Source organism: Canis lupus, chromosome 13 (genome assembly GCF_048164855.1).
Source record: "Canis lupus baileyi chromosome 13, mCanLup2.hap1, whole genome shotgun sequence".
NCBI classification, from domain to species: Eukaryota; Metazoa; Chordata; class Mammalia; order Carnivora; family Canidae; genus Canis; species Canis lupus.
Window position 1 is genome coordinate 47,428,843 of NC_132850.1, and position 26,298 is coordinate 47,455,140.

Here is a 26,298-nt window from a genome sequence, read left to right on the forward strand (position 1 = left end):
TCTCATAAGGGCATTGTAAGGAAAGGATCTTGTAGTTTTCCCTATGGGGAGGCAGCATATTGTGACTGTTTAGATGGAAAGCTGTCTCCAGTGTTCAAATTCTTGCTCTACCATCTAAGTCAGCGTGACCCCTTTGTGTCTGCTGGTGCTGGTCTCTAAAATACAGTGCAAGAAAAGCTTACCTAACTGGGCGTAGTGAGGATGAAATGAACTCTAATGTATGCAAAGTACTTCCCTGGAGCGACCAGCACGTAGGAGGTGCTACATAACTGTTAGAAGGTTGTTGCACACATTTAAGCTGTTTGGAAGCACTGGATTTGAACCCATTTTCTAGTCCATTAGGAGTGTTAAAACTGCTTTATATCGAACATAATTCCTTATGTTAAAATGGCCTATCTCAGGCTCCCACCCTGCTACTGCAGTTTTTCAGATGGACTGGTTTCTGCCTCTAGGGGCATTTTGTGGAATTTTATGGTTAACATAGTAAAGTCTTCAGAAGTAAGTTTGGCCTTTAAAGGATGTATTTTGTCCTCTTTGGCTTTGTATCCACATTGTCACTCTTGGCATTTGCTAACTACTTCACAGCTCCTATAGGGAAAAAATAGCTTTGCTCACAGCCGCTGGTGAGGACAAAGGTCCCTGAGGACTGTGTGACCTCCCTCCTTGTCCGTAAGCTGCTGACTTGGTTGGTGTGGGACACTACTTCTGTCATGGCCTTCTGTGGGGGAAAAATGAGCCAGACCTGTTTGATTCTCTTGAGAATTTTAGTTTGGGAAATAAGGGAAAAGCAGTTAAGAGTTCTAGTTCAAAGAATGCCATCTGCTAACGCAAAGGCAGTGAAGGCCCCCCCACCCCCACCCCTCCCCAGTCAGGGACATGGCAGCAGCAAACCTGAGGACGCAGCAGTTTCGACAGCAAGAATTTATATGAAATAAAAGAAAACAGAGCCATTGAAAGTGAGAGAGAGAACAGGTAAAACACTCAGAAGCCACATGGTGTTGATGGCAGCAGCCCCGAGAGGAGATCCCACGGCAGGCTGTGCTGCAAGTGCCGTCGGGATGTGTTGTTTACTTTTTTCCCTAGGTTCTTTTCTATTGTATTCTCATTATTTGAGTGTATTTCTTGTATTCAGAAGGCCCTAATGTACATAGGTTGTGCAGTCTAGATCCCCTTTCTCGTCCCCTTCTGAAGGAGTCCCCTCATTTTTTCCTACTCAAACGTCTCCTTTGTGGTTCACAGCGATATAATTTTTTTTTTTTACAGTGATATAAATTTAACCCACTTTCTTGGACCCTGTTCAAGCTGCCCATTCCATGCTGTGTTTTCCTGATGACTTTCACATTTTTTCAAGTGTGTTTTCCATTGAACTCTTGTAGGGTGTGTGACCTGGACTCCTCAGTGTCAGTGTGGTATGTGATGTCATGGCAGTCTCTCCCTGATGGAGGTCATGGACTCCCTAGGGCAACTATCACATCTTCTCGAAGTTTGTATGACATCTTGGGCTGTGCCAAGTGACTGCTGCAAGTCATGGGGCATTTCTTGTGGCATTCCTTTTAGATTTTGTGATCCTGGTTCATCCTGGGACACAATGGAAGAGATTTTAGCTGTCCCCCCTTATATTGAGTCTTATTTTACGTAAATATTATTTTAAAGCAAATAACTGGCTAAAGCATTTGAGAGAAATGAGAGTTACGTAGTAACACTGGGCTTTGGTTGGCAACTGAGTTTCTCTTTCGTGCTGTGACATGGTGATGCTCCAATGGCAGAAGGGCGGGAAAGCTCACGTTCATCAACCAGATCAACACCCAACACGTCGGTCCCTGCTAGTATTTACTTTGGGCCTTACTGTGGTTAACACGGTAGCGTGTCTTGACATTATCCCCATATGTGGTTTTGTTTTTCTTTTTGTCTCCCCTTTCTTAGGACATTTTGGAAGTCACTTTGTTTGCTGAGTTACTGTATTCAGTACCAGAATGTTTGAGTAATATTGTCTGTCACAGAGCTTAAGTCCCTGGTCTATAAAACAATACTTGCCAGTGATGTTCTTATGTCTATATTACTTTTAACCTCCAGGTTACCTTATTTTTCTAAAAAGAGAAAAAAATAATCTTGATGTATTAGTTTGCTAGGGCTGCCATAGCAAAGTACCCCCGACTGGGTGGCTGACATAACCAAAATTTCTTGTCTCACTGCCCTGAAGTCTGGAAGTCCCCAGCTGAGGTGTCAGCAGAGCTGGTTCTTTCTGAGGCCTGTGAGGGAAGCTTCTGATCCAGGCCACTCTCTTTAGCTTATAGATGGCCATCTTCCTTTGTCTCTCCACCTTGTCTTCCCTCTATGTGTGTTTCTGTGACCACATTTCCCCTTTTTATAAGGACACTAGTCCTTTTGGATGAGAGCCTACCCCAATGATCCCACTTCAACTTGATTATACCTAAGAACCTCTCCCCAAATAAGGTCACATTCGGAGATGCTGAGGGTTAGGACTCTATTACGGGAATGGGTGCAAGGGGCACAATTGAACCCATTATACAGGGGAACAAGAACATTTTACTAATTTTAAGCATTTAGAAAGCAGGCTATCTTGGCTTTGAAGCCAAGAGGTTTCAAAGATGATTGCTATCCTTGGGGAAGTTTTTGCTTGTAAACCCCTCAACTCATTAGGTTGAGATTCCAGAATCTTACCAGTTGTTGGCAGTTTCCAGAAATTCTTTAAAGAGGTACTGTCCTCTCTGGCCTGGATCAGGGCAGTAGCCTCCTAACTTGTTTTCCTGCTGTGCGCCTCTTGTTCTCAGCACAGCAACCAGAGTGATGCTGCTAATTGTTCGATCCTACCCCTCTTCCCTAACTCAGAACCTTCCAGAAGCTCCCCATCTTATAATAGAAGTTCAAGTCCTTTCTGAACTGGCTTCAATTGTCTTTCTCCTTCTTGCCTGTTGCATTCTTTGTCCCTCCCTCCATCGGCTTCAGCCACACCAGCCTTTTGCTGTCCTACAGCAGATCTCTGTGTGGAAAGTGATCTGTGTGGCTTGCTCCTTGCATCATTCAAGTCTTTGCTTTGGTACTATCTTTTCTATACCATCCACTGAGATCTGCCCAGCCTCCCTCCCCAAGCATTCCCATTTCCTTAACCATTCTTCAGTTTTCTCCATGGCACTTATCTGCTCCCAGTAATTTATGTTTTATTATCTGTCTTCTCTACTCCCTTTCTACTCCCCCATCTCACCTTGGCCTGTACCCACTCTCACCCAGGTTGGTGTGATTAATTTGTTGCAGTAACCTCTGTGTCTAGAATACTGCCTGGCAAATATTTGGATAAATAAACAACACGAGTAGAATGTGGATGCGTAGAATAAGGAATGAGATGCTGAGAAAAGAACACTGGAATTCTGGCTGCTTGGGTTCCTGCAAGTATAGGAATAAGATGAGGGCAGATGGGACAAAGGAGAACAAAATGGTTCATTGATTCAGGGATGTGTGTGGGTGTACTTGTTTCTTTCATTTTAATACATTATGATCATTGTATTCTTTTCTGCTAATTGTTTTATGAATATGTATTACAAAAGTTGCAAGGATAGACTAATGAGCATCCTACGTGTCCTTTCATCTTTCGTAGACCGACCAATTGTTTAACACTTTGTGGCTTTTACTTCATTTCTTTCTTTCTGTATATACACATTCCATGTGTCTGTGTCTCTGGCTGACCTATGGGGGTTGCTCTTGGGTCACCTCTCTGTCCCTATTAATTTAGCCCTGAAAAAGTTTGGGTTGGGTCACGTGCTACAACACCTGCCAGTGTAGGAAGCGAAGGCTCTGGCTCAAGCATATTGCTCTAGAAGGGAAAGTGAGAGGTCACGTGTTAGTTAGATGTGACATTCTGGGTATTTACAGTTTATAGACAGGAAGTCTGTTACATACTACGTGTCTTGCCCAGAGCCACACCGGGGGTACGGCAGAGCTAATATTTCAAGCCAGGCCTGCTTGTCTCCTTTTCATAAACCACACGGCCTCTAGCGTATTGTGCCTTTAGTTCCTCATCTGTAAAATAGGATCATTAGTCTAGATTGTCTCTAAAATTATGTTCCCTGCTGATGTTCTTTAATTTAGGCCAGGACTTGAAATCCCAATGGCTCCAGGGGCCAGGAAGATATTTTTTTATGTATGTGAGGCAAATGTAGGCAGTCGTGGGACCAATTATAACTGCAGGATTTGAGAGATTCGAATTAAAATTGTAACGAAAGGGGTGGCCAAATAAATAAGTTCATGGGGCCATTGGTTTCTGATGCTCAGATTTATGTACTTACCTGGAAATGTTAAGCTATCCAAACAGTAGCATGCAGCCCTGTCATTATGATGTTTGTCAGCCCATCAGCCGTTCTTATTTTCTATGAATTGTAATTAGAGAAGGTGGAGCTTGGGAGTGTGTTGGTCTTAGTATTCTTTTTCATACTTAAAAAGTATGAAAGTATCAAGGGGATCACCTTGATCCCCTTCCCCATGTATGCATGCATGCACTCCGCTTTGCAGCCTTTCTCAGTGGGCATACTGTCCAACTGCTGGACCATGTATTCCTCCCTAACAGGTGTGCCTACAGGTTATGCTAAAACTAGATTCTGTACTAACAGGTGTGCCTACAGGTTATGCTAAAACTAGATTCTGTACTAAAACTTGGATTCTAGTTAGTGTTCTCCTTGAACTAGGTGTGTGACATTGAGCTAGTTGTTTAGAGTCATGCTTTCATTTCCTGACAGTATAGTGAAGGTGAGAGACTCTGTCAGTGATTTTCACATTGGGTTTTCTGCAGGGTGCACTCTCACTGGACAGCATGCTGTGGGAGAGGGGGACCAGCTGAAAGGGATCTTCATCCTACCTTTACCTGAGCAGCTTTGATTATCTCTTGGTTCAACTACTTACCAGTTGTATAATCTTGGGCAAGTTGCTTAACCTCTCTGTGACTTAGTTTTCTCCTCTGCAAAGTGGCATGATAATAGTACCTGTCTCTCAGAGTGGTTGGGATACTTAAAGGAATCAATAAATGTAAAGTGGTTAGGAAAGTACCTGATATTATAAGGTATGGTAGGTAGAGTAATGGCCCTTTCTATTCCTGGAATCTGCGACTATGTTATTTAACTTGGCAAAGGGGCTTTGCAGATGGGATTAAGTTAAAGGGCTAGAGGTAGGGGGATTATTTTGGGTTTGGATTGTGAGCCCACTGTAATCACAGTAGTCATTAAAAGAGTCAGAGATGTATGACAGAGGTAGAGGTGATGTGACAGGGGGCTGAGGGCTCTGAGCCAAGGAATTTGGACATCCTCCAGAACCTGGAGAAGGCAAAGAAATGGATTTTCCCCTAGAGCCTCCAGAAGGAATGCATTCCAGTAACACCAGTCTTGGCCTTCTGACCTACAGGATTAGAAGAATCAATCTGTGTTGCTGTAAGCCACTAAATTTGTGGTGATTCGTTACAGCAGCAGTAGAAAACTAATACGTGAAGTGTCGGCTAATTTTTCTTTTCTCTCTGTAAATAAGATTTTCTTTGAATAGCTCAATCTGTGGCCAAAGACAGTTTGAAAGCTGGTAGGCTAGGTGATTGCCAGCATGTCCTGCTCATCTTATAGCCTGTAGTGACAGGTATTTTCTCTGTACACAGAACCTAGCCTGCGTAGACTCCTTGCATTGAGTGAATGTGTGCGGAACAGTTGAAGCTTGGAATAAGGCATAGCAAAAGTAAGGTAATGGTTTCCAGTGTGGACCTGCCTATGGGATTCTCTGTAGTGTTCAGATCACTCCCTTCTTAAGCGTTGTTCCTAATTATTTTGGTTAACAGAATCTGGTTGTCTGTTATGTGCCCTATTACATCTTGGGACTTGTACTCCAGGTTTATGCATTTGTTCTGAGGCATTGCATCTTTGTGGACTCGTCTTATTTTCTTCTACCCCGTTGATTTGTCAATTCAGGGCTAGAATACTCTAGGGCCTTTAGAAGCTGCTTTCTTCTATGATGAAGATGACCTTACTATAACAGACACTCCAGTTGGGGTGGAATTGGAGAGCTAGGGCCAGGAATGCCTTTAATGCAAGAGTTCCAGAGATGGGGCTGGCCCTAGAGCTATTCCTAGAACTGCCTGTGATTTGGCTTTCAGGCCTCAATTAGTCCAGTAATGCATTTTGGGCTCATAAGATGTTTGCATCGTTTAAACAATCTATAAAGTGAGTTATTTACTTTCTTCTTTAACTCGTACAGAGAGGCCATACTGCTGTTCTTGTATATAGTGCTGCTGCCAGTTTTGTGAATCTGGAAAACATGAAGGAAAATCTGAAGCCAGTTTATAGGCTGAGAGGAATTTTGTTTCATTTCCAAGTTAAGTTGGATTAACTTCAGCATTATTTCCTTGGCATGAATCTGGCATGAAAGATATTAAGTTCTTAGAATCTGTACCCTGTTCCCCTCTAAATAAAACACTGAAGAATTTTGCTACATGTTTTGATGTGCAGAATGGGTGGCAGAGCTTCCCTTGGCAGAACTTTTGCATACTTGATGAACTAGTTACTTGGGTCTCTACATGCAAAGGAATGTGAACACCTAGGTGCAATTTGCCTCTTTGAAAAAAGGTTTTAGAAGTCCATATGGTTTGTGCAGAGTCTTGTATTTCAAATTTAACAAGTAAGAAAGACACATTTATTTGTGATTTCATTTTTCTTCTCAAGCCCAGAATTATAGAACATGCCACATTTCCTCAAGCAGCCCCATTCGCGCTTTGATTGATGGTGCGAGGAGTTGCTGCAGACAGTAGTTGAACCTTGTTACCAGAGCCAGGCTTGAAACTTGAGCAGCTCCACTGCATGCAGAGGGCTGCCTTGAGGCACAGTCAGACTACAGCCACCCTAGCAGAGAGGCTTCCCATTCACTCCTTCCGAGTGCCTATATGTGACTCAGAGTTCATGGTCGGAACTGAAAACTCTTAATAGGTGGATATTCTGCAAACAATAATTTCCTCATCTGTGAAATCAGCAAGCGTGAGTTTGTCAATTTGGGCCCGTGTCTGGAGGCTCTCTGAACCTGGATTTAAACTGTGGTTACATCTCTCCACATGCTGCCCTACATCTTGAACTCACCAGGTCTCAAATAGAACTACTCTCTCACACTGCTCTTAACCCTGGGAAGGGTTATGTTGCCTGTGCTTTCTCCCATTTGTCTGCGGATTGAAGACCTGCAAATTCTAGTCTGGGTGACTCTGGAAGTGGCAAGTTCATTTGAAAGGATGCAAATCACATTAATTCTTTTAGGTTAGTTGTGCTTTCTTTGTGTACCTTGAAGGTACTTCATTCACGGTGGTCAGGAATTAGTCAGGAGGAGAAGGTGGGGGCATGGAGCCACATATATGTGATTTTTCTGTTTAGTTAGAAATCTTCATTAGAGGGAATCCCTGGGTGGCTCACCGGTTTTACGCCTGCCTTCGGCCCAGGGCATGATCCTGGAGTCTTGGGATTAAGTCCCACGTCGGGCTCCTTGCATGGAGCCTGCTTCTCTCTCTGTGTCTCTGCCTCTCTCTCTGTCTCTCACATGAATAAATAAATAAAATCTTTGAAAAAAAAATCTTCATTAGAGCCATTCGGATAACTGGGTGAGATCCTGGCAAGGGAAGAATGTTGTCTTCTGAAAGTTGGAATGCTGTAGTGGAAAGGACATTGACAGAAGCTTAAAAGACCAGAGAGTTGATATTTGCCTCTAGGACTTATTACCAGTACTCTGAAGAGGTCTGTGACTTTGATCAAGTCACTAATCTATCTCTGAACTTAACCCATTTGTAAAATAAGGTGACACCAATGCCTACTCTCCAGGCTAATTATAAGGAGTAAATGAAGTAGTATTTGTCAGTCAGCATAGAGTAGGTGCTCAATAAAGGTATTCCCATCCAGCGGCCACTCTTCCCTCCAGTAGAGGAATGTTGCCAGCTTTTGTAACTTGAGAACTAAAGACTGCTTGAGGTTCATATGTGGTAATATTGGAAAGAGAAAACATTATCCTTTCCACAGAGCATCTTTGTGCTTGATTGATGAACTGTATGAAATGTGGTGAACTGTCTTATGGGTTTTATGTTATGTTTGAAAAGGCAGAAGATAGCTATGAAAGTATAAACTACATGGGAGAAAAAAATTGAAATATACTAAATGATGGAAACATGATAAATTTGTGATTTTTTTTTTTTTACAGATTTTATTTATTTGACAGAGAGAGAAAGGAAGAGCACAAGCAGGTGGAACAGTAGACAGAGGGAGAGGGAGAAGAAGACTCCAGGGAGCCCGATGTGGGGCTCCATCCCAGGGACCTGGGATCATGACCTGAGCCAAAGGCAGACACTTAACCAACTGAGCTACCTAGGTGCCTCAACTTTGTGATTCCTAAAAGGAATGGGGTTTGGTGTGGCCAAATTTTTAAACAACAAAAATTTTGCATAATGAACTCCAGTAACACCAGAAGAAAGTCAATAGAAAGGAAGAATGATTTATTTTAAAGTGAAGTATTAATGTGACCATAATATTTGGTACTTAAGAGAGAAAAGGCTGAGTGAAGTAAGTCAGTCAGAGAAGGACAAACATTATATGTTCTCATTCATTTGGGGAATATAAATAATAGTGAAAGGGAAAAGAAGGGAAGGGGGAAGAAATGTGTGGGAAATATCAGAAAGGGAGACAGAACGTAAAGACTGCTAACTCTGGGAAACGAACTAGGGGTGGTAGAAGGGGAGGAGGGCGGGGGGTGGGAGTGAATGGGTGACGGGCACTGGGTGTTATTCTGTATGTTAGTAAATTGAATACCAATAAAAAAATAAAAAATAAAAAAAAAAAAAGAGAGAAAAGCATGCTATTTACATAGGGAGAAATATATTAGCTGTGCAAATAAACCCAAGTTTAATCTGCATTAAAAACATTTTAAACTGGGGTGCCTGGGTGGCTCAGTGGTTAAGCATCTGTGTTTAGCTCAGGTCATGATTCCGGAGTCCCAGGATCAAGTCCCTTGTCAGGCTCCCTCTGTGGAGCCTGCTTCTCCATCCGCCTATATCTCTGCCTCTCTCTCTGTGTCTCTCATGAATAAATAAATAAAATCTTTAACAGAAAAATAAGGAAACTATTAAATTTTAACTTTCTAGAGAGCATCCTGCCCAGCCATATGAAATATGGACTTTTTTCCCTTTTTTAAAAAAATTTTATTTATTTATTTATTTATTTATTTATTTATTTATTTATTTTACTTTTTTTTTAATATTTTATTTTTTATTCATGAGAGACACAGAGAGAGGCAGAGACATAGGTAGAGAGAGAAGCAGGCTCTCCGTGGGGAGCCCGATGCGAAACTCGATCCCAGGACCCCAGGATCATGCCCTGAGCCAAAGGCAGATGCTCAACCACTGAGTTACCCAGGCGTCCCAAAATATGGACTTTAAAGTATACTTCAATCTGGTGATTTGGATAAAATACTGCAGGAAATAGCTCCCGAGGGGAAAAGTATAATCTATGTCAGTGTTTATATATTATGTAAATATTATATATAAAATGTGTATAATATATATATAAGTAAATATACATATGTAAGCACATATGTACACATAAATGGAACCAATGTACCTGCCTCTCTTGAGAACCGAAAAGCAAACATTAGCAAAATGGAATAATATAAGTTACTAAAAATGATAAGCCCACACACTATTAATACCTTGAAATAGGTGCATGAAATGCAAAAGAAAAATCTTATTGTGGTCCCTGTTTTAGGGATATAATAAAGTACAAGACTATCAGTTGTTGCCTCAGGGACATGACATGATATTGTAGAGCGGGGAAAATAGATGACTCTGAGTAAGTTTTGGCTAAATAAGGTAGTTTCAGATAGTGCTATGAAGATAAATAAAGTGGCAAAGGCTAGAGAGAGACTTAGGGCTGCAGGGGACCTTGCTTTGGAGGGGATGGTAGGGAGGAGGACTGTATGGGCTAAGCCATCAGGATTAAGAAGGAGCAGCCCGGTGTGGGTGGGGAAAGAGTGTTTTAGGTGGAGGGAGCAGCAGGTTTAAGGGTGTGACATTGGAATGAGTGTGGCATTTGTGACCAAGAGCACACCAGTGTGGCTAAACCTTAAAGAATAATTATAAGTTTGCTTGGATTACAATAGAAACTAAGTTGCTTTGGAATTGTCTAAATAGCCAGGTTTTTACTCTTCTATGGTTTAAAAAATTTTATTTTTTGATTGTGAAATTATGGCAAAAAGTACAGAAGCATACACAACGAATGTACATTTTATTTTATAAAGTTTATCTATTTTTAAAGATTTTATTTACTTAATAGAGAGAGAGAACACACGGGAGAGCATGGGAGTGGGACAGAAGGGGAGGGGTAGAGGGAGAAGCAGACTTCTCGCTGAGCAAGGACCCTGATGCAGGATTCAATCCCCGAACCCTGTGATCATGGCCTGAGCTGAAGGCAGACACTTAAGTGATTAAGCCACCCAGGCACACAACAAATGTATATTTTAAACAACCATAAAGGAAATATTTACAGCCTCACCACTAGCTTACAAACTAAAATACTTTTAATCCCTTTGTCACCTTCTGTTTACTTTCCTCAGCCCCCAGCATTGTGTGGCCTTTGAGGTAATGATTCACTTGCTTTTCTATAATTTCATGACCTATATATGCAACCCCAAATATAGTGTAGCTTGGTTTGAACTTTATATGGGAGAACGATACAGTGTATTTTTTGTATGTGACTTGCTTCTTTCTGTCCAACTTGTGAAACTCATCTGTGTTGACATGTGAATTTATAGTTATTTTCACTCTACAGTGTATGAATGTATTGTAATTTTCAGTTCTCTTGTTGATTGGTATTTGTTTTTTTCCAGTGTTTGGCTATTATTGTGATTGTTCTGTTATGGGTTTTCTAGTATATGTTCTACAAGTGCACATGTGTAAGAGTTTATCTTGGGAATTTACTTAGAAGGTTGTAGGATGTCACCTAATTTATTAGAAAATACCAAAGTACATAAGTAAGTATACCAATTTTTACTCTTACCCGACAGTGTATGAAGATTTCTGTTGCTCCTCGTAAGGAATTATACTAACACCTGGGCTTGCCAGACTAATTTTTGCCAGTCTGGTGAGCATATTGATGTATGTTAAGATTTTGCATTTTCACTAATTACCACTAATGAGTTTGAGCATCTTTTTCATGTGGTTCTAGGCCATTTAGATTTCCTTTAGTTCCTTTTGTGAAGGGCCTATTCAAGTGTTTTGTTTGATTTTTAATTGGAATTTATGCCTCACTAATTTATAGCTGTTATTTATACCTCCCAGGTGTGTGCTTATCTTCACGTTTTTATGTCTTAAAATTTTTTTAAAATTTAACACAAATTCTGTTCATCTTTCTATTAATTTATCTATTGCTTTGTAACAAATCATCCTAAAACCTAACAGCTTGAACAGCAGCCATTTATTTATTTCAGTCTGGACTTCGCTTGTCTGGGTGAGCTTCTGCATAGAGGGCAGGAAAGCTCTGCTTCTGCCGGTGGCTATCTGACCAGTGGGGTGTGAGTTGGGGGACCGGGCCACAAGTCTTTGACCAACCAAGGGGTAGTTTGGGCTTGTACACATGGAAGCCAGAGAGTTCCAAGAGAGTTGAACAGAGGTGTACAAAGTTTCAGGAGATGGAGGCTCTTAATTAACACAGTGTCACTTTCACTACATCATGTGGCCATAAGACCTAGATTCAGGGGTTGGAAGAGAGACTCCACCAATTACTAGAGGAGCTACAGAGTCGCATGAAAAAGAGAGGCACCTATAAGAAGGGATGGAGAATTGTCACTGTGCTTGTAGTCCATCACATTTTACATTATGGCATGTAGTTTTGTTCTGTACGCCAAGGGTAAGAAATTACGATCCTCTGAAAGTCTTAATGATTTAGCTTTTCACATTTACATCTTTCAATTTTTTTTTAAAGATTTATTTATTTATTCATGAGAGACATACGCAGAGAGAGGCAGAGACACAGGCAGAGAGAGAAACAGGCTTCTCGCTGGGAGCCCGATATGGGACTCAATCCCAGACCCTGGGATCACACCCTGAGCCAAAGGCAGACGCTCAACCCCTGAGCCATTCAGAAGTCCCAATCTTTTCTTTATTTTAAAGAGAAAGAGGATTTGAGAAGAACAAGCTAAACATGAATTAGATAGAGGAAGAATGAAGTTTCAAAAACCATGATAGCAAGGGATGTTGATAATAGGGGGAGGTTATGCTGTGTGGGGGCAGGGGAATCTTTGTGCCTTCTGCCCTATTTTACTGGGAACTTAAAATTGTTCTAAAAATAGGGCAGCCGGGGTGGCTCAGTGGTTTAGCGCCGCCTTCCGCCCAAAACCTGATCCTGGAGATCCGGGATCGAGTCCCACGTCAGGCTCCCTGCATGGAGCCTGCTTCTCTCCCTGCCTGTGTCTCTGCCTCTCTCTCTCTCTCTCTCTCTCTCTCTCTCTCTCCCCCTTCCTCTCTCTGTCTCTCATGAATAAATAAATAAAATCTTTAAAAAAAAAAGTTGTTCTAAAAATATAGTCTGTTAAGAAAAAAATTTAAGAGAGAAAACCAAGCCATGACAGTAGCTGAAAGAGCTGGTGAGCATTATTAGAGAGTTTGAGAAGTGAGAGAAAGCTTGTCCAGGAAGTCACTGGGGAGCCTTTGTACTTAATGATCTGAGGTAAAAAATTGGCAAAAGTAAAAAATAAATAAATAAAAAAAATCAGGTAGCGTTTTCTAATGTAAAAGTAAGAATCTTTTGCTTTTATTCCTTGTTTAGTCAATGACTAAAATAAAAAAGAGAGGTACCTGGGTTGTTCAGTGGTTGAATGTCTACCTTTGGCTCAGGTCATGATCCTGGGGTCTTGGGATGGAGTCCCACATTAGGCTCCCTGCAGGGAGCCTGCTTCTCCTTCTGCGTATGTCTCTGCCTCTCTCTCCATCTCTCATGAATAAATAAATAAGATCTTTAAAAAGTAAAAAAGAGAAAATTTCTTCTACTATCACATTAATAACAGCCCTCATTTTTTACATTGTTAGCCTCCCTTTCTTGTCCATATTTCTTTTTTGCATGAGTACTCTGACCAGCAGTTATGATTGCATTTTATTTTTTTCAACTTTTCAGTGTGCTTGACGTGGAACTTCAACATGGTCTGCCAGTATTCATGGTACTGAGACAAGTAGTGTGGGGAGTACAGGAGTCAGTGAGCAGCTTCTTAGAAAGTGCTTTAGACCAGTGGTAGGATTATATCTGGGCTGGGGCATGTCTTTGTGCAAATAGCATTGGAATAGAATCAAGCCTTTGCTGTTGTAGTAACTGTGCTACTATGTATAAATTATTTAACATCTCTGAGCTTTAGCACCCCATTGTAAAATGAAGATAATCTTTATTTATTGTATATATGAGTATTGAATGAGATAAACAAGAATCACCTAGCATGGTCTATGGCCCATAAGATAAATGTTGCCCTATTTTAGAAGTAGGGTTTTCCATTATTATTTTTTTCTTTCTATCTTTGTATATACTTCTCTTTAAATTTTTATTGAGGAATAATTGTATTAGTATCAACATAGTGATTCAATATTTATATACACTATGATATGATTGCCATGCCACAATAAGTCTAGTTACCATCTGTCACCAAAGTGATTACAATATTACTGACTATATTCCTTATGCTATACATTCCTGTGTCTATTTATTTTATAATTGGAAGATTGCATCTCTCAATTCCTTTCACCTATTTCATCCATCCTCCCTATCCCCTTACCCTCAGGCAACCATCAGTGGTTCTCTGTATCTGTGAGTCATTTTGTTTTGTTTTTTTGTTTGATTTCTTTTTAGATTCCACATATAAATAATATCATGTGGTGTTTGTCTTTCTCTGACTTACTTCACTTAACGTAATGCCCTCTAAGTCCCTCTCTTGCAAATGGCAAGATTTCATTTTTTTATGGCTGAGTAATATTCTTTTTTTAAAAAATTAATCAATTAATTAATTTTTTTGGCTGAGTAATATTCTATTGTACATATAAATCACATCTTTATTCACTCAGCTATCTATGTATCTATGTACATTAAGGCTGCTTCCATGTCTTGGCTATGGTAAATGAAACTATAATGTAGTTTTCTGCTATTTTCTATTAATCTGCAGTAAAAAAAAAAACGAGAACCTATAAGTCTTTTGCAGAATGAATTCTTTCTACCATTTAAGCTTGTCTTTTAGTTACCTCCATGCTGCTGTTTTCTATGAAAACTCTTTGATCCTTCTGGGTTTCTCTGGCTGGAGTTTGCCAGTCAGTTAAGGGCATCTGATTGGCTGACTTTGAGCTTTGATACTTTTATATTTGAAACCTTGGCATCTAGCCAGTTCTCATCCAGTCCTGGGAGATAACATCATGTGTGTGTGTTTCCTAATCATAGTGTGAACTTTTGAATTGGGCAAGTTCTGACCTGAGTGAGCAGAGAAAGGGAAAGATCTTTGGGGAATGGGAACAATGTGAGGTAGTCACATCTCTGAGGAAGATGGTGGGGGAGGGAGTAAACATTTCTTCAGCACCTGTTCTGTGCCAGAGTATAGAAGCGAAGACAGAAGCATCCCAGAGAGGGCCAAGTTGAGGGCAGTGGACCCCTTGGCAAAGGAGTTGGGTTGTGCTTTCTCATAAATTGAGTGGGGAGCACTACAGCTCTAGCAACCTTAGGAGGAATACATTTCTTCTAAGCCTGGACTTAAAGCATCAGGTAATCATTAAATCATTCTTTCTAGGTCTTTCAGCAGCCCAGAGGAAGTTTGCACATTCACTCAGAGATTTTAAATTTGAGTTTATCGGTGATGCAGAGACAGATGACGAACGCTGCATAGGTATGTAAAGGTGACGTTTTGATTTGCCTTCCTTCGCTTTGGCTACTAAGTAATCATACCTTTCTCTTTGTAGATGCTTCCTTACGTGAATTTTCTAATTTTTTGAAGAATCTGGAAGAACAGAGAGAAATTATGGTGAGTTGTGGAATGTAAATTAGTAAGTTCAACTTTAAGCAGGGAAAATCTGTGTTTTGAAGATGGTTTTGGTAGAGTTTTTTCTTTTTTAAAGATTTTATATATATATATATATATTTTTTTTTTTTCTTTTTTTTTTTTGAGAGAGTAGTGGGGAGGGGCAAAGGGAGAAACAGAACTCCCTGCTGAGTGTGGAGCCTGATGTGGGGGCTCAATCCCAGGGCCCTGAGATTATGACCAGAGCTGAAGTCAAGTCAGATGCTTAATCGACTGAGCCACTCAGGCACCCCTCTGGTAGAAGTTTTGATGCATTTATCTGCAGATGAAGTAATGCTTAGTAGTGGATAAGGTTTCAGGAATCTAGGTGTCTAGTTCCACAGTGGTGCTGACTACGGTAAGATCTTGGACAAGTTGCTGGACCTCTGGACCAAGGCCCTGTTTCTTTTTTCTCCTTCTCCTTCTGTGTTTTTTTTTTTTTTTTTTAAACATTTTAGTCATTTATTCATGAGAGACACACAGAGAGAGAGAGGCAGAGACACAGGCAGAGGGAGAAGCAGGCTCCTCGCAAGGAGCCTGATTGATGTAGGACTCAATCCCGGATCCCAGGATCACACCCTGAGCCAAAGGCAGATGCTCAACCACTGAGCCACCCAGGTGTCCCAAGGCCCTGTTTCTTTCACACAATAGTGGGTTGAACTATAGCAGTGCTTTCTAGATTTTTGTTAGCAGTAGAGCATTTTCGTTTAAATTGAGTCTCAGAACATTAATGTACCGAAGATAAAGGCAGAAAAGCTAATGTAGTGGTAGAGGGACAACAGAGCAATGTGAGAGCCTGACTCATACTTCTGAAGGTTTTGAGGTTGTGAAGGGGAGACTTTGGGCCTTGGAAGCCTTTAGAATCTCACTTTGCCTTGAGATTTGTGATCACAACAGTAATGGTAATGGCTGCTTTCCACATGCCTCATGCTATGCTGGGTGTATTGAGGGGATGATTTTATTTAACAAATACTCAGCAATGGATTTTGAGTGAATTGAGTAATATTTTCTCACCTTTCTTAAAAGCTTCCCTCTTAATGTCTGTTATTCATTCATTCAACAAAGATTTACAGTAGAATTGCCCCCAGGTTATTATATACTATCTATTCTCAGCAGTTTTTACAGGCTTTACAAAACTGACAAAACTATTTTTTCTATGTCCTTGAGAATGAGTACCACCTAGAATTATGCTAAAGTCTAAGTGTACAAGTAGGTTCAGATGTTGTTATACCAGTAATAATAATAATAATAATAATAATAATAATAATAATAATAACAATAATAATAATAATAGATCATGATAGCTAAGGTAGGTGTCACTCTGTGACTGGTACTATTTTAAGTTGTTAGTCTAATATTTCATCTAATTCTCGAGTCAACCGATATAGATTCTGTTACTGGCTCCCATTTTACAATTGAAACTGAGGGATAGTTCCTTGCCCAAGATCACATAGCAGTTGAGAGGTAGAGCCAGAACCGGGCACTCTGAAGCTCCAACCATTTTGGCCAGCTTCCTGGATGTTACTGTAATCTCTTGGGTGGTGGCAGTGGTGGGATTTCTGTTTCGTGGACCTCTTTGATATTTAGTTGTGCTTCTGGGATCCTGAGCATTCAGCAAATACACATTTGATCTTATTGTGTGTTCTAGGTACTGTTTAGAATCTGAGCACACAGAGGCAAACCAAGCAAGGTCCCTCATGGAAGTTGTGTTCTAGGAAGGGGAGATGATAAATAAACATATGATATAGGTCAGGCAGTGATAGGTCCTACAAAATAAAATAAGGTATGTTTAGTAGCCAGAGTCAGAGAGTAGCGAAGGGTGCTATTGAGATGGTGAGTAGAGGTCTTTACTGCTGAGAACTATGTGAGACATCTTGGCATTTTGAGGAAGAGGGTTCTGGGCAGACTGGTGCTGGATTTTAGCTCCACTGAAATACTGTGTGACTACTTACTATCTTGATGTTCTGTTTGCATTCCATGTTCCTTGAGATGAACTGACTAGGTAAAAAAATGAACATGGTCTTAGCTCCAGGCTATCTGATGATAGAGATAGTGTGGTTCTCAGAGCTATTAGTAGCTGGCATCTTGACTTAATCTTCAGGGTCTTTTACCCTGAGGGTGGTGCTGAGTTTGGTGGGGCTGAGTTTCCAGTACAGGGTAGAAGTAGGAATAGGATGTTGTCTGTATAAGGTCATGAACCTCAGGGAGGAATGGGACAGTATGTTACAACCCATTTGTGGGAATAGCAACTCCTGCTGCATAGCAGGAAACTGTCCAAAGACAGAAAGCAGTTTGGGGTCGAAGTGGGAGGGAGTGGCTATGACCAACCATAGAATTAAAGGGATATCTAATGCTATTTTGTTTCTTAAACTTTTTAGTTTGAAAAATTTTGAGTGTGTATGAAGAGTAGAGAGAAAAATAATTAAACTATGTGTACTCAGTATCCAGCTTTAATTGGTTGCCACACAGCCAATCTTGTTTCTCTGTACTTCTCACTCCCTACTCCAATTAGTTTGACAGCCCATTCTCGTATTGTTTCATCTATAAATACCCTACTACAGAGCTGTAAAAGGTAACTCTCTTTTTGATCTGTAGCATCCTTGACATACTTAAAGACAAGCAATTAGTAATTTCTTTCTTTTAAAAGATTTTATTTATTTATTCATGAGAGAGGCAGAGGCATATAGACAAAGGCAGAGACACAGGCAGAGGGAAAAGGAAGCTCCCCACAAGGAGCCGGATGTGGGACTTGATCCTAGGACCCTCAGATCATGACCTAAGCCAAAGGCAGATACTCAACCACTGAGCCACTCAGGTGTCCCAAGTAGTACTGTTTCTTAATATTACAAAGAATTAGGCTATATTCAAAATAATCTGATACTCATTTAAACAGTTCTTTATTTGAATCTGTATCCAAACATGTTGCATTCAATTCTTTTTTAAAAGATTTTATTTATTGATTGATTTGAGAGAGAGAGACCATGTGTGAGTAGGGGGGGGAAGGGCAGAGGGAGAGGGGCTCGATTCCAGGACCCTCAGCTCATGACCTGAGCCAAAGGCAGATGCTTAACCACCCAGGTACCCCTTGATTGGTAAATTTCTAAGTCCTTTTTAACCTGTAGGTTTTTCTTTTTCCTTTTTTCCATCAATAAGAATTCCTGATACTTTCCTATTTGCTTTAAAGGACCTTTAAAATAGTACTTCTTGGTATGCTTGGGTGGCTCAGTGGTTGAGCATCTGCCTTTGGCCTGGGGCATGATCCTGGAGTCCTGGGATCAAGTCTCACATCGAGCTCCCTGTATGGAGCCTGCTTCTCCCTCTGCCTGTGTCTCTGCCTCTCTCTATGTGTCTCTCATGAATAAATAAATAAAATATTTTTTAAAAAATAGTACTTCTTCCTGAGTTATGAGTTATAATAATAAAATAACAAAATAATAGAAGTGAAAATGTTTGGTATTTAACCCATATTAATGTTTTTTCAGTGTTTCTGTCTAATCTTGATCAGGGGTTACTTATTTTAACTACGAAAATTGCATAGAATAATGGCTACCTTTGTTTTGTTTTAAATAGTTTAGAATACTTAATAAAGAAAACTTTGATGCTTTATTAGGCACTAACCTTAAACTTTTGAAGAAGAAAAGATACCTCTCTTAGGAAGTGCTCAGTATGGCCCTGGAGAATAAGTGGTAAAAAAGTGAATTAAAATGTATTCTGCTAAGGGGCACCTGGGTGATTCAGCAGGTTAAGCATCTGAGGACTCTTGGTTTCTGCTTAGGTTGTGGCCTCAGGGTCCTGAGATTGAGCCCTGCATCAGGTTCTGCTTTCAATGCGAAATCTGCTTAAGACTTTCTCTCCCTCCCTCTGTCCCTCTTTCCCATGCTTGCTCGCTCTCTCTCTCTTTCTAAAATAAATGCATCCTTAAAAATATATATATTCTACTAAGTGTAATAACACAGGTATAGGTGGAGTTGCATGAAGTGCGAAGCAGCTAAATCTTTACTTGTTAGGAAGGACTTTGTGGAAGGAGTTGTATTTGAGCTGGAGTTTGTGGAGCAGAGACACAGAGGAGGGCCTTTTATATGGCTTAACAAGTTCATACATCCCTAACACGTGACAAAGAGATGAAGGAGGTTTTAAGTAGCTAAAATGGGAGCCAGTGCATTCTGGGAACTTTTAAAAACTCTTGTTTTACTTGAAATTATTACACATTGGGGTGCCTGGGTGGCTCATTTGGTTAGGTGTCAGACCCTTGATATCAGCTCAGGTCTTAATCTCTGGGATCGTGAGTTTAAGCCCCATGTTAGGCTCCATGCTGGGTGTGGAGGCTACTTAAAAAAAATAAGAGTACTATGGTTATCAGTATTATCATTAAAGTAACCCCTTATCATCTTTATGTAACATAATGAAAAACATACATTGCAGAGCCACATACTAAAAAGGGAATGCAAAACGACAATTATAAAATAGAGGTAGAAATATTCTAAAGTTGGTTCCAGGAATTTAACAAAATCTTAGGAGTCGCTTAATCTTTAAAAGGTGTTATACTCAACTGATAAATTATTGAACACTATATCTGAAACTAAGTATGTACTATTGGCTAATTGAATTTAAATAAAAAAAAAAAAGCAATTGGGGCACCTGGATGGCTCAATTGGTTAAGTGTCTGACTCTTGATCTCAGCTCAGGTCTTGGTTTCAGGGTAGTGAGTTCAGGCCCCACATTGGGTTCCATGCTAGGCATGGAGCCTACTTTAAAAACAAAACCAAAAACAATTAGTGTTTTCTGAAGTCCTAAATTAAATTATGTTGCGTCATATAGATATTCATCATTAAGACTCAGTCATTAAACTGTGAAAAAAATTTTAATCTGTTTCAGAAGGCAAAGACCAATGTCAAAAAACTTAAAAAGCTAAAAAAAAAAAAAAAACTTAAAAAGCTTTCCCTCCCTCCCTCCTCCCTCCCTTCCCTTCCCTTCCCTTCCCTTCCCTTCCCTTCCCTTCCCTTCCCTTCCCTTCCCTTCCCTTCCCTTCCCTTCCCTTCCTTTCCTTTCCTTTCCTTTCCTTTCCTTTCCTTTCCTTTCCTTTCCTTTCTTTCCTTCCTTTTTCCTTTCCTTTCCTTTCCTTTCCTTTCCTTTCCTTTCCTTTCCTTTCCTTTCTTTCCTTCCTTTTTCCTTTCCTTTTTCCTTTCCTTTCCTTTCCTTTCCTTTCCTTTCCTTTCCTTTCCTTTCCTTTCCTTTCCTTTCCTTTCTTTCCTTCCTTTTTCCTTTCCTTTCCTTTCCTTTCCTTTCCTTTCCTTTCCTTTCCTTTCCTTTCCTTTCCTTTCCTTTCCTTTCCTTTCCTTTCGATTTTATTTATTTACTTGAGAAAGAGAACAAGCTGGAGGCAGATCCTTAACTGACTGAGCCACTCAGGCACCCTGAAAGCTTTCCATTTCTTAAATGAATGTTAAAATAGGAAACTGGGCTTTAAGAATGTCTTCAGACTGGAAGCTCAACAATAAGGAACAAGTTCTTCTTTGGTTTTGAGCTCCAGGTGTATATATACACACACATGACTGATCTGTGTACTTCAACAGGCTTAGATATAAATAGTTCAGCAAATGCTGTGTGTGTGTCTATTACATGCCAAACACTATGCCAGGTGCTTTAAAGACAAAGGCATAGTTCCTGCCTTTGCATAATTAGCCGTCCATTGGGAGAAATTGCCCAAAGCATGCTTTGTGGTAACAGAGTTCTTAGGGAATTCAGGGAGGGCATGTTGAAATGATGTTGGAGACATCATTTCAGACCTGAGTTGACAGATGAATCAGAGTTATCCAAGTAAGGAAAGATAGAAGTGAAGCACTAGTTTCTTCCCTATGAGGAAAAATGATAGAATTTTGGAAAGAGGGAGGGATCTGTTTGCATATTTCCCATCAGTGTCTGTCTCAGTAGCTCTTAAAGCCAATTGTTGGGGAGGGAACTGGAAAGAAGGCTAGTCAGGAAGTCTCAAAGTGTTTCCCCCCCAACACCTGCACTGGAGTCCAATTTCTGTGCATGGATGTATCATGCCCTTTGAAAGGCCAATATTGACTTTTTCAGGGTAGTTCTCTTTTCTTTTTTCTTTTCTTCTCTTCTTTTTAAAAGATTTTATTTATTCATGAGAGACAGAGAGAGAGGCAGAGACATAGGCAGAGGGAGAAGCAGGCCCCCCGCAGAGAGCCCCATGTGGTACCATATCCCAGGACCCTGGGATCACGACCTGAGCCAAAGGCTAATACTTAACCACTGAGCCACCCAGGTGCCTCCAGGGGGTAGTTGTTTTCAAGTGAGCAGTTCTTACTGATTATTTTGCCAGCCTTGACTGTGAAAGTAAGTCGTGTTGGGGAGCTGGGTGCTGTTTGTGGCCAGAATTGCTGAGCTCACTTCTGTGTATCTTCTCCCAGGCAAGTACTATGTGATATTTCACTGCCAGAATTCTGGAGATGCTCTCTCTGGCATGGCAGGACATGGTGTTCTTCTCTGAGGTGGGCAGCTGTCCAAGAATTTAAGGACTTTTGAAATACTGCTGTTGCGTTTATAATGTTCTTTTAAAAGCCCTTCATATTGTATTTACTTGTCTACATGTGTTGTTTTATCGTAACTTTATGTTTCTGTACTTTTCCTAAATGTTACTGCTCAGTTTCTAGGGATTATAGGAAATCAGGACAGTTGTGTAAGGCCCAGGGGCTGAGGAAATCTTCAGGGAAGAGGGAATGTCTGGAGAGAGAAGGTAGAGCTTGCCAGATGGTACATAGTAGGCACTTGCCTCTCATGCCGAGGTGCTGGGGGCCCACTGGACTGCCGAGCAGGGCGAGATGCCAACAGCATCTTATCTACCAGCCACATCCCTTTCCCTGCTTGAGCAAGATGACCCTGTTCTGCTGTTAGGAATTCCAGTGTTTCTTAATTTGTGTTTAGCATTATTTATGAGTTCTTGAAATGTGATAAGTATCCAAGGCATTACATGCCATTGGGAAGATTGTGCCTTTAGTTTCATCTTACTGTAATAACATTTTTATGGTATATCAAATATATTTTAATCAGTTTTTTTTTTTAACATACTCTTTAGGCTTTTGAGATCTTCTTTTTTTTTTATCTTCCATAGATTTTACTCTTGTGAAAACACTGGGGTAGGGAACACTTTCTGGGTGATTTCCCTTGAGCTCATGCCCCAAGAAAGAAGATACTGGGCTTTTCAGTACCAAAGGCTTTTTGTTAACAGTTTAGATGGTTCTGGGCCAGATAGGATGGGTGTTTTCTTAACACTTGCCTATTTGTTTCACTCCTTTCTCGTTATTTTTTCATTGTTTCAAGTATCTTACAGAATCATGTAGTTATTTATCTTTTGGGGTTTTTGATACTGATTTTTACTCCAAACTTCCTTTTTTTTTTCAAAAGTATTTCATAATGTTAAGATGATGTATGTTGCTTAAAATGAACTAAATATCCTTTATGTTTTGGGAGAAATTTTCTTGCAGTTCTTTCTTTAGTACACTCTAGGGCAGTGGTTCTCAAGGCTTGGTCTTTGGTCTGGTAGCATCAGCATCACCTGGGAACATGCTAGAAATGCTCTCTTGGGCTCTACCCTAGAGCTACTGAATCAGAAATTCTGGGGGTGCAGCCCATCAGTGTGTATTTTAATAAACCCTCCAGGTTATTGTGAAGCATGCTTAAATTGGAATCCTGGCCTAGGGTGCCAGTGAAACCTCCAGGTCCTAACTTTGGACCTAGAGATGTCTGAAAGTTGGAAACGCTGTAAATTGATTTTTAAGGACTTTATTTACCAGGAGGTTAAAATGGACTTTAAAAACTAAGCTTTCATCTGTCATTTCCAAAGGATTTTGAACTATACCTAGTTTATTTTCATAGAATGGGTTTCTGCTGTTAGGAATTTTAGTGTTACTTAATTTGTGCTTAGCATTACTGATGAGTTCTTGTAATGTGATAAGTACCTAAGGGATCACATGCCATTAGAAAGATTGTGCCTTTAGTTTCATCTTATTATAAATATTATATTATTATAATATAATATAATTATAATATTATAATATTATAAATATTATATTTTAGGGCAGCCTGGCTGGTTCAGCGGTTTAGCACCACCTTCGGCCCACAGTGTGATCCTAGAGAGTGGGGATTGAGTCCCACATCGGGCTCCCTACATGGAGCCTGCTTCTCCCTCTGCCTTTGTCTCTGTCTCTCTCTCTGTGTCTCTCATGAATAAATAAATAGAATCTTTAAAAAAATTATATTTTTATATATATGAAGCCTGTTTTAATCAGTTCTTTTACAATAAAGTGACATTATTTTGTGTGAAGTTCTCTTGGAAAGTGCATTCAGATGGGGAAAGACCCATCTTGAACTTATTTGTGAAAACAGTTTCTCAGTTTAGTTTAAAAGTTGTCAGTGACCTAACTTTATGAAGAATTTTCCTCCTTGGAACTGACTCTTACAATTTGACAACATCATTTTTTTCATATAAATCCCTTTTCCCCCTTGTAAACTCACTATAAGTCAGTCAGATGCAGAAGTCACTGTGAAACCTGTTTGCTAGGAGAGTATCTTTTGCAAGTTGGATTTTTACTGACCTAGAATCCAATAGAGGTTACAGTCTGGACTAACTCAAATCAGAATTCTAAAATGAGTGAGGGGCAGCCCTGGTGGCTCAGTGGTTTAGCGCCGCCTTCAGCCCAGGGTGTGATCCTGGAGACCCCAGATCGAGTCCCACGTCAGGCTCCTTGCATGGAGCCTGCTTGTCCCTCTGCCTGTGTCTCTGCCTCTCTCTCTCTGTGTGTCTCTCATGAATAAATTAAAAAAAAAAAAAAAAGTGAGTTGAGGATATTTTAGGCGAGAGAATTGGGCTCCTTGGTGGGCCCTTCTGTGGAAGGCTTGCTCATGACTCAGTGTCCTCCCTTGGTGACTCATAGTCATCTGTGGTCTTGAAGACTTGTCATCATCAGATTCTACTTCCCTGCTGAAACTGATGTTTCCTATATTTCATGTCCTTGGGCTTGTTCTCTGTTTCTGAGGAATCGACTCTTCTGATAAACCAGTTATTACTGTCATGAAAGAGCGGACAGACGGACTCCCTTTCACATCACCTCCAGAGGTGTGGTTCCATTAGTGGGAATTAAGTTTAGCTGAATCTACAGTTTCATGAGAAAAATATTTTTGTCTGATCCAGTCACGAAGTATTCAAAGATATGCCCTTGGCTCCTAAAACAAAGAACTGAGAGAGAACTTAGGGAAACTTTTAACAATTACTGAAACCAAAAAAAGAGGGGAAACTGGAACTCAGTGAGATGGAGTGATTTTGATCCACATCGCTTCACCAAGTAAGTTGGTGGTAGTAATGAAAAGACAATCTTCTGGGCAGCCCTGGTGGCTCAGTGGTTTAGTGCTGCCTTCAGCCCAGGGTGTGATCCTGGAGACCTGGGATTGAGTCCCATGTTGGGCTCCCTGCGTGGAGCCTGCTTCTCCCTCTGCCTGTGTCTCTGCCTCTCTTTCTCTCTCTGTGTCTCTCATGAATAAGTAAATAAAATCTCAAAAAAAAAAAAAAAAAAAAGACAATCTTCTATCTCCTGGTAGCCTAAGGACATTATTCTTTGCCTTTAGCTCCTTGTAAGATTTTATCAACCTTTCTTCCACCTTTGAACATGGGTTAAATGGAAATGTATCCTTATAGCTGTCATCTACAAGGTGGCAGTCTTGAAGAAATGTGAATTTTTTTATTTCTCCGGGCCTGATTGGACATGTGTAGTCCCCCAACATTTCAGTCAACAAACCATTTACCCACCTAAGGAATGATATTCATATAATTCACTATATGAATACTGCTGGATGTTTGAAAACCTGTCTTTGAGGCCTTCTAGTAGATCCAAGAAGTGCCAGCATCAATAAATACCTAAAGAGTGGGTGTATCACCTTGGAAGAAGATCCTAGGTAACAAAGTGGAGCACCCCCTTTTTAAAAATATTTTATTTATTTATTCATGAAAGACACAGGTAGAGAGAGAGGCAGAGACACAGGCAGAGCGAGAAGCAGGCTCCATGCAGGGAGCCCAATGTGGGACTTGATCCCAATCCCGGGTCTCCAGGATCACGCCCTGGGCTGAAGGCAGCGCTAAACCGCTGAGCCACCTGGGCTGCCCAGTGGAGCACCCCTTAAATATTGGTACATCTCCAATATTCTTGATGACACAGAGGAGGAAAAAAATATGTGGACAAAACTAGATACTGGTGGCTGAGATGAAAAGTGATTGATAAGAGCTGGACTCTGAAGAAGTTTTAGAAATATTTTCAATGTTATTTATGTATGCACAGGAGGGATACATAATAAAAATCTGTCAAAGAGCTTTTTAATAAGTGTGAAAGTTCTAAGTATTAAGTTTAAATCAAGATTTTATTAGCAATATATAAAAGAGTGAAATGTGTCTTCTTCTTGTTCTTGTTCTTGTTCTTGTTCTTGTTCTTCTTGTTCTTCTTCGAGAAAGTGTATGTGAGTGGGGGGAGGTGCAGAGGGACAAGAAAAGAGAGAATCTTAAGCAGACTCCATGCCCAATGTAGAGCCCAACATGGGGCTCAATTTCACAACCCTGAGATCATGACCTCAGCCAAAATCAAGAGTTGGACACTTAACCAGCTAGGTGCCAACTAGATGCCCCTGGAGTGTCTTATTATTAGTGGCATGTTAGATTGAATGAAATACAGAACTTTAGTGGTGGTGGGGATTACTAGAGGTCCAGAGGTATACCAGTGGCCATGATAGTAGTGGAAAGAATATGGACTTTGCTAGCAGTGGCAGTCAGGCACCTCTCAGATCTCCCACTGCAGGGAGTAGAATGGACCATTGGGCCCGGCTGCTATATGGTTCTATCACTGCATTAGAGTGAAGGCCATGCCTCCTACAGGCTGCCCCCAGCCAGTGACTGAGACAGCAGGGGTGCTAAAGCAGCTCATTCCTGGGGACTCTAGAGTCCTCTGACAGGCAGCCTTGGCTCACAGAGTCCCCGATGTCCTTGCTGAACTTTTCCTAGAACTGCCTTGTAGTCAAACGCGTGTCTACTCAACCTTCTCACCTTCCTTTCCTCCCTATCTCCTTCCCCGGGGGTTAGACCTGCATTGCTGTCTTACAGCTCTTCTAGCCTCCCCGGCTCCCTCTCCATGTCCTCATGGGCATTTTTCCTAATAAATTTCTGGCATT

The 26,298-nt window shown here is 40.6% G+C and overlaps 1 protein-coding gene across 12 annotated transcripts in view; it reads left to right on the forward strand.

Annotated features, from left to right (window-relative positions):
• The window catches only part of ARHGAP10 (Rho GTPase activating protein 10), a 358,414-nt gene that overhangs the window by 118,001 nt on the left and 214,115 nt on the right, over positions 1 to 26,298 (forward strand). For 6 of the 12 annotated variants that reach the window (XM_072773557.1, XM_072773558.1, XM_072773559.1 and 3 more), the window contains 2 exons: positions 14,812 to 14,907; positions 14,981 to 15,042. In XM_072773557.1, coding sequence (XP_072629658.1) covers positions 15,040 to 15,042 — 3 coding nt within the window. In that variant the 5' untranslated portion in view covers positions 14,812 to 14,907; positions 14,981 to 15,039. Of the gene's footprint in view, positions 1 to 8,211; positions 8,380 to 14,811; positions 14,908 to 14,980; positions 15,043 to 21,500; positions 21,582 to 26,298 lie in introns of all 12 variants that reach the window. The other 6 variants (XR_012006112.1, XM_072773548.1, XM_072773550.1 and 3 more) reach the window with 3 other exon arrangements.